This window comes from Herpailurus yagouaroundi, unplaced genomic scaffold (assembly GCF_014898765.1).
Source record: "Herpailurus yagouaroundi ecotype Mexico unplaced genomic scaffold, PumYag 140, whole genome shotgun sequence".
In the NCBI taxonomy this organism is placed as follows: Eukaryota; Metazoa; Chordata; class Mammalia; order Carnivora; family Felidae; genus Herpailurus; species Herpailurus yagouaroundi.
In genome coordinates, this window is record NW_024412395.1 from 19,473,539 (window position 1) to 19,481,545 (window position 8,007).

Genomic DNA, 8,007 nt, shown 5'->3' on the forward strand with positions numbered 1-8,007 from the left:
TTTAATAAATAAATAAAACTAAAAAACCAAACCACCCTGCTCCCCTTTAACAGTGACTAGATAATTCAGTAGTTTCAGAAGCCTATACTGTGGCAGCCCCAGGGGAGGTCTTTCTCAATCTTGCCATTGTTAAGACTCACCCTTGGGTTGGTGGGTGCAACACAGCAGGCAAGAAAGACCAGCCTGTATGAAAGGTCCCTAACACCAAGAGCCCGGAGTCCTCGAATGCCTTCCGTTTCATATCCATCAACACCACTTACACGGGAATTAGTTTCAGCGCGTGCTCCTGAAAGAATGAATGATAGTTTGTTTTACAGCTCAAATACCAAAAGTGCTGAGAATCAAAATTGCTTAAAAAAACAAAACCTATAAATCCAAATATTTCATTTAGGCTTTGAAATTTTTCAGAGCAGTGCTTTTTGTAGCAAAATTAATTTGTCTCTATTCTTATACTTCCTTGCTCACCCTCTGATTGGTAGCCAAAAATAAGAAAAGAAAGATTCGAGAAGCTAAATGTTCTGCAGTTTAGGTAATGAGAATTGTTAAATGTGAGCTAAAGATTACTGACCTGGTATGCTAAGCTTAGAGACATCAGGCACAACAATCAATGTTCCTGTAAAGTCACACTTGTCACCAGCTTGAGCTGACTCCACAGCTTCAGCTCTCAAGATCACTTCTAAACTTCGGGGGATACTCCCTCGAGGAAGCTCAGCTTGGGTCTCTTGAATACGAACCTATAACAAAACAAATAAATGGCTAAGAATGAGAAGAGATTATCTTTCAAATGTCATACAATCTAAATTAATGCCACAAATATTGACAAATATTGATGTATTCCAAACTCTCACCGTTTGCAGACTTTTGACATTTGCCAAAATTCATCTTAAAAATTCTCTACCCCGGGGGAGAGAGGAAAATGGGTGATGGGCACTTGTTGGGATGAGCACTGGGTGTTGTATGTAGATGAACCACGGGAATCTACCCCCAAAAGCCAAAAGCACACTTTACACACTGTATGTTAGCCAATTTGACAATAAATTATATTAAAAAAAAAAAAACAAACTCTATCCTGCAACTCCAATCTGAAGCAGGCTTCAGGCGGGTTCTGCCCCTAACGCAGGGCTCAAACTCACAAACCTCGAGATCATGACCTGAGCCTAAGTCAGATACTTAACCAACTGAGCCACCCAGGTGCTCCTAAAAACTTCACTTTTAGTACACCTATCATCATGAGCTCAGTAATATGTGGAACTGCTCAATCACTATATTGTATACCTCAAACTAATATCACACTGTATGTTAAATATACTGGAATTAAAATAATAAAAAATAAAAACTTCACTTTTACTCTCATTAAAAAAATTTTTCCAGGGGGTGCCTGGGTGGCTCAGTCGGTAAGCACCCGACTCTTGATTTCAGCTCAGGTCATGATCTCACGGTTTGTGAGTTCGAGCCCCACATTGGGCTCTGCGCACTGATCACAGAGCCTCTTGGGATTCTGTCTCCCTCTTTCTCTGACCCTCCTCTGCTCTCTCTCTCTCTCTCAAGAAATAAACCAGGGCACCTGGGTGGCTCAGTCGGTTGAGCGTCCGACTTCGGCTCAGGTCATGATCGCGCGGTCTGAGTTCGAGCCCCGCGTCAGGCTCTGTGCTGACAGCTCAGAGCCTGGAGCCTGTTTCAGATTCTGTGTCTCCTTCTCTCTCTGACCCTCCCCCATTCATGCTCTGTCTCTCTCTGTCTCAAAAATAAAAATAAAACGTTAAAAAAAAAAACCAATAAAAAAATTAAAAAAACATTTTTCTGAGGTGCCTTGGTGGCTCAGTCGGTTGAGTGTCAGCCTTTGGCTCAGGTCATGCGTGATTTCAGTTTATGGGTGCAAGCCCCATGATGGGCTCTGCACAAACAACTCAGAGTGTGGAGCCTGCTTGTAATTTGGTGTCTCCCTCTCTCTCTGCCCTTCTACCACTTGAGCGCACATGCACTCTCTCACTCAAAAATAAACATTAAAAAAAAAAAAAAACTCTAAAAAATTTTTTGCCCCTCCTTGTCCTGACTATGTAGTTAAATATCTGCTCTGTTGAATCTTCCTCCAAATTTTCAGGGAAATATTATGAAAAATTTCACATACTCAGGGCGCTTGGGTGGCTCAGTCAGTTGAGCGACTGACTTCAGTTCAGGTCATGCATGATCTCATGACTCGTGGGTTCGAGCCCCATATCGGGCTCTGTGCTAACAACTCACAGCCTGGAGCCTGCTTCTGATTCTGATTCTCCCTGTCTCTCTCTCTCTGCCCCTTCCCTGCTCATGCTCTCTCTCCTTCAAAAGTAAACATTTAAAAAAATTAAAAAAAAAATTTCACATACTCTATACACTCCACCTCAACACTACCTTTTTTTTTTTTTTTAAGTTTATTTGAGAGAGAGCGAGAGCGCACAGGCTCAAACGGAGGACGGGCAGAGAGAGAAGAGAAAAAGGGAATTCCAAGCAGGCTCCAGACTCAGCTCAGATCATGAAACTGGGCTTGATCGATCTCACAATCCTGAGATCATGACCTGAGCTGAAATCAAGAGTCAGTCACCCAACTGACTGAGCCACCCAGCCAGGCACCCCAACACTACTGTCAATATTACTTAGACACACACATATTTTTACCGTATTATTTGAAAAATGCATAAAAATCAAAATACTTCACCCCTAACTATTTTAGCATTCATCTCCTAAGAGTAAAGACATCCTATATAACCACAGTATCTTTACCATACCAAGAAAATTAAATAATATTTAATTCTATAAAATCTATTATCTAGACCATCCTTAAATTTCCTCAAATGTGAATAATGTCCTTTATTACAACTGTTTTTTGTTTTTTCAAACCAAGACCTAATCTAGATTTATACTTTATATTTGGCTATGTTCTTTTTCAAACACAAAACACCTCTTACCCAAAGTTGTTGGTGGAGTATGTGCTTCATATAAACTAAGTAACAGACTGATGCTACACTAAATAAGGGATAAAAACTGAAGTTAATATTAATTATTTTAGTGTGGTACTCATTCCCTCATGCTTGAGTGCTTGAGCAGCTGCACCTTTTCTTTTCCTTTGCCTATCACAGAGTTACTAAGTCCTGTACAGATCTGAGACATGCGCCCCCTGCAACCTCATTCTTATTGCTACCATCCAACTCTTGCCCAGGTAACTACAACTATCTCATTATTAGTTTGTTGTTATATGCTATACATCAATGTCCCATTAATCTACCTTTAAAAAAGAAAGGTTCACATATATTCCCCTTTTTTATCAAGAAAGGTCTGAACTTCCCAACCTGAGATTTTAAGGCTCTGCATACCTACATGCCTCACACCAAATCATCCTTCAGATGACCTCCCAATTTGGCTCCTCTGTTTCAATCATGATAATCCTCACTGACATCAATTAACATGTCCATTTTCGCCTGTCCTTTTATTCATGCCTCCCTCCCTCCTAACCATCAACTTGAGAGTGTATCTAACAAGTTTCCACTTCTTCAAAGTTTTAACACTAGTTCTTCTTCTTCTTCATCATCATCATCATCATCATCATCATCATCATCATCATCGTTTACTATTTATTCTCTCACAAAATATTCTGTCATAGTCTGAAGGAGCTTCCAATCCAAGTTATTAAAGTTTAAGACACATTTATACATTGATAATTGAAATCGGCATTAAGAGTTTTGGGTTTAAATCTGTAGTCACATATAATGATCTTCCACTTATATAAAAACTGAATTTAACATTGTCTAAATAAGCTTGTAACAACTGCCATGTGCCTAGAAGTGAATTATTAGCATAGACTGAATCTGAAACAAACAGAAGTTAAAAAATACCTTTTGAAAATCAACAAATCTCGATTTATTTGTATCCAGCAAGAATCTCCTTCTGTTGGCACAAACTGGATTTCGGCAGATGTTCGGCTGTGTGTATTTGAACTGCTGTTCTACATCCTTGATCACTGTCTGACAGTCCAAGCACAAAAATGTCCCACTCACAAGCTCTGGGTGAACTGGATGAGTCCGTACCACCTGCCCACTGATGCGAGTGAGCAAACCAATTCTGGATGAAGTAAGTTCTCGAATTCTGTTTAAAGACAGATGTACCATTAGTAAATATTGTAAATATTCATTTTCAACCTAAGAAATATTTCCATTTTAATGACAGGGTATTCAATGATAATTATGATAAAAACAAAAAACCAAAAAAAAAAAAAAACTAAATAAATAAACAAATAAATAAATGGAAAGAAGGAATTCTTTGCAGATTCTTCTCCAAGAATGATTTAGTCAATGTGCCTATTCCTAAATTACACAATGCTTATGTATTCACAGCAAAATACACAAATATGAAAAAGTAAATAAAGGATACCAAAGAAATGAAATTACAGTTATAAAACAAGATGATCCCATTTTATATGCAAATATATTTTTTGCTTACCTACTATTTCTAAATAAGCTGTATTAGTCTCGTAGTAATCATACGAAAGACCTCAGCAACTCAGTTCAGAAACACTTCCTTTACCTCACAAACTCATTTTATATTAAATAACTCGGCCACTTTACAAGTAATTTCAGCAGTTTAAGTTTTCAAAATATCACTTCAATTTCTTCCACTGTATTTATTCTTTAAATAATTCCTAAAGGGGGGCGCCTGGGTGGTTCAGTCGGTTAAACATCCGACTTCAGCTCAGGTCATGATCTTGCGGTCCATGAGTTCAAGCCCCGCGTCGGGCTCTGGGCTGATGGCTCAGAGCCTGGAGCCTGCTTCCGATTCTGTGTCTCCCTCTCTCTCTGCCCCTCCCCCGTTCATGCTCTGTCTCTCTCGGTCTCAAAACTAAATAAAAACATTAAAAAAAAATTAAAAAAATAAATAAATAAAATAAATAAATAACTGCTAAAGGGAAAAAATGTTTTTAAAGTTATGCCATTTAAGCTCTGACAAAATTTTTCAAAGATTCATGAAATTCTCTAGACTTTCAGTTTTCTTATTTTCTCACTTGATTGATTTCCCCCCAAATGTCCCCTGCAAGATGTCCTGAAATATGACAATCCCCAGAAGCTGCTTTAACTTACTTCCATTTCATCTCCCTAGAAAAATGATTTCTCCAAAACCAAACTTTATAGATAACTGAACCTAACTCTTTACATATAGAAGACTACCACCTCCCCACTTTTCTAACCATTAAGTGATGTGTATACTGTTTGGTGAATTCCTTTCCTTTCAAAGAAGAGTCTCTTACTTGTGTCTGGTAGGTAGGTCTTGGAATGCAACATAAAAATCCTTGGCAAGAGGAATCTCTTTTCGGTCTTTGACAAAGGTTTTCAAGGCCCGACATAGGTAAGGGTAAACTCTGAAAAGCAAACAAATAAAAATCACATGACATCTTCAAGAGGCCTACCAAGGCCCCCTTTACCTTTCATGCTTGCAAACAGCTAAGACTAAGCAATTTCACCTGGTTACAACCAAGCCTTAAAATTTAACTATGCAGGACACTTCTATCATCTATTCTAGGTCTATGAGTGTCTTCCAATCCTCTCCTAGCCCAACAAATAGATCTAAGACAACAGAAACACCAACGATAAAATCCTATACCCAAATACCTACTATCTTTATTTATTTTATTTTGTTGTTGTTTTGTTTGTTTTATTTTAAATCCAGTAGAGTTTACATACAGTGTAATATTAGTTTCAGGTGTACAATACAGTGATGCAACACTTCCATACAACACCTGGTGCTCATCACAAGTGCACTCCTTAATCCCCATCACCTATTTCACCCGTTGCCCCATCCACCTCCCCTCTGATAGCCATCAGTTTGTTCAGTATAGTTAAGAGTGTGTTTTGGGGTGCCTGGGTGGCGCAGTCGGTTAAGCGTCCGACTTCAGCCAGGTCACGATCTCGCGGTCCGTGAGTTCGAGCCCCGCGTCAGGCTCTGGGCTCAGAGCCTGGAGCCTGTTTCCGATTCTGTGTCTCCCTCTCTCTCTGCCCCTCCCCCGTTCATGCTCTGTCTCTCTCTGTCCCAAAAATAAATAAAAAATGTTAAAAAAAAAAAAATTTAAAAAAAGAGTGTGTTTCTTGGTTTGTATCTCTCTCTTTTTTCTTTGGTACAATTACACATTAAAAAAAAAATAAAGACAGCAAGGGCCAGCAACTTAAGCAATAGAACAAACCAGACTAAAATTATTTCATATCCAATCCCAAAAGGTTCCTGAACTTAATTTCTTGTAGATTAAGAGATAAGGGAATTATAACAAATAAATTCAGCTTCATTATTCAATTGTGAAAACAGAGCTATAATATTTCATGCAATCTCTATTGACATGACTGACCCTAAAGAGGAAAATGATAAGGCATTATTATCACATTTCAACTGAATACATATTTATGTACACCAGCTTTTGTTTGTTTGTTTCATATATTAAAAAATTACAGTCCCTTAAGGAAGAAATGCCACAATAAATGAAAGACCTTTTAACCCACAGTAAGGAAACATAACAAAGCCATTATGAATGATGCAGCAGGTTTAGGAAAATGAAAGGTACTATTAAATATGACAGGCTATGTCACAAGAGAAATACTAATCAATGTAATCATAGCAATAAAATAATATTTGTATTTTGTTTCTTTCAAGGAGTTAAAATAACGGACATCTTTTCTAAGTTAACAATTTCAAATAATATGACAAAAATAATAAAAAGATAAAAATCTCTAAATCTGAAGCATATTAAAATTATTTAAAGTCTGCTCTACATGCTTTTGTCTTAAAATTCTGAGATAATTGCATTTGTATTCTTTTTTCTTTCCTGTGCATGATTATGTTCTTTTTTTTTATAATCTAGTATTCTTTTTTTTCCCTTAACTTGCTTTATTTTTTATTTTCTTAAATTTACATCCAAATTAGTTAGCATATAGTGCAACAATGATTTCAGGAGTAGATTCCTTAGTGCCCCTTACCCATTTAGCTCATCCCCCACTCCCACAACCCCTCCAGTAACCCTCAGTTTGTTCTCCATATTTATGAGTCTCTTCTGTTTTGTCCCCCTCCCTGTTTTTATATTATTTGTTTCCCTTCCCTTACGTTCATCTGTTTTGTCTCCTAAAATCCTTATATGAGTGAAGTCATAGGATTTCTGTCTTTCTCTGAATAATTTCACTTAGCATAATACCCTCTAGTATCCACGTAGAGGATCCACATGGATCCACGTTCCATCTGCGTAGTTGCAAATGGCAAGATTTCACTCTTTTTGATTGCCGACTAATACTCCATTGTATATATATATAACACATCTTCTTTATCCATTCATCCATCAGTGGACATTTGGGCTCTTTCCATACTTTGGCTATTGTTGATAGTGCTGCTATAAACATGGGGGTGCATGTGTCCCTTCGAAACAACACACCTGTATCCCTTGGATAAATGCCTAGTAGAGCAATTGCTGGGTCGTAGGGTAGTTCTATTTTTAGTTTTTTGAGGAACCTCCATACTCTTTTCCAGAGTGGCTGCACCAGCTTGCATTCCCATCTACTATCTTTAAATAATCATTTGGCACCCACAGTACAGGCCACTCCTCTGTCCAAGATGACTATACCTAAACAATCTTGGTGGTTTACAATCTGGCAACACGGCCTCCCGTTTGGTGTCAAGGCCTAGTATATTTTTCTAGGTTTAATTCTTGATTGAAAAATGGACGAGAGGAGCAATATGTGTATGGACATGAGAGCAAACTGGCACTAACAATCCACTTGACTGGTTAGACTGAAGTGTATGTCCTCTTGAGGTAGGTTCCTAGTAGCTGTTGCAGCTTGGTTTGTTTCAATAGTGGGATCTGAAGTCCTCTGAAAAATAAGCTTCTTCCTTTCTTTTTCTTTCCTTCCTTCCTTCTTTTTTCCCTTCCCTTCCCTTCCCTTCCCTTCCCTTCCCTTCCCTTCCCTTCCCTTCCCTTCCCTTCCCTTCCCTCCCCTTTCCTCCCCTCCC

The 8,007-nt window shown here is 38.3% G+C and overlaps 1 protein-coding gene across 1 annotated transcript in view; it reads right to left on the reverse strand.

Annotated features, from left to right (window-relative positions):
- The window catches only part of MCM6 (minichromosome maintenance complex component 6), a 39,453-nt gene that overhangs the window by 25,400 nt on the left and 6,046 nt on the right, over window positions 1-8,007 (reverse strand). Inside the window, exons 3-6 of the mRNA XM_040474953.1 lie at window positions 5,273-5,383; window positions 3,867-4,116; window positions 569-734; window positions 141-286 (exon numbers count right to left, since the gene is read on the reverse strand). Of these exons, the coding sequence (XP_040330887.1) occupies window positions 141-286; window positions 569-734; window positions 3,867-4,116; window positions 5,273-5,383 (673 nt within the window). The remainder of the gene's footprint in view (window positions 1-140; window positions 287-568; window positions 735-3,866; window positions 4,117-5,272; window positions 5,384-8,007) is intronic.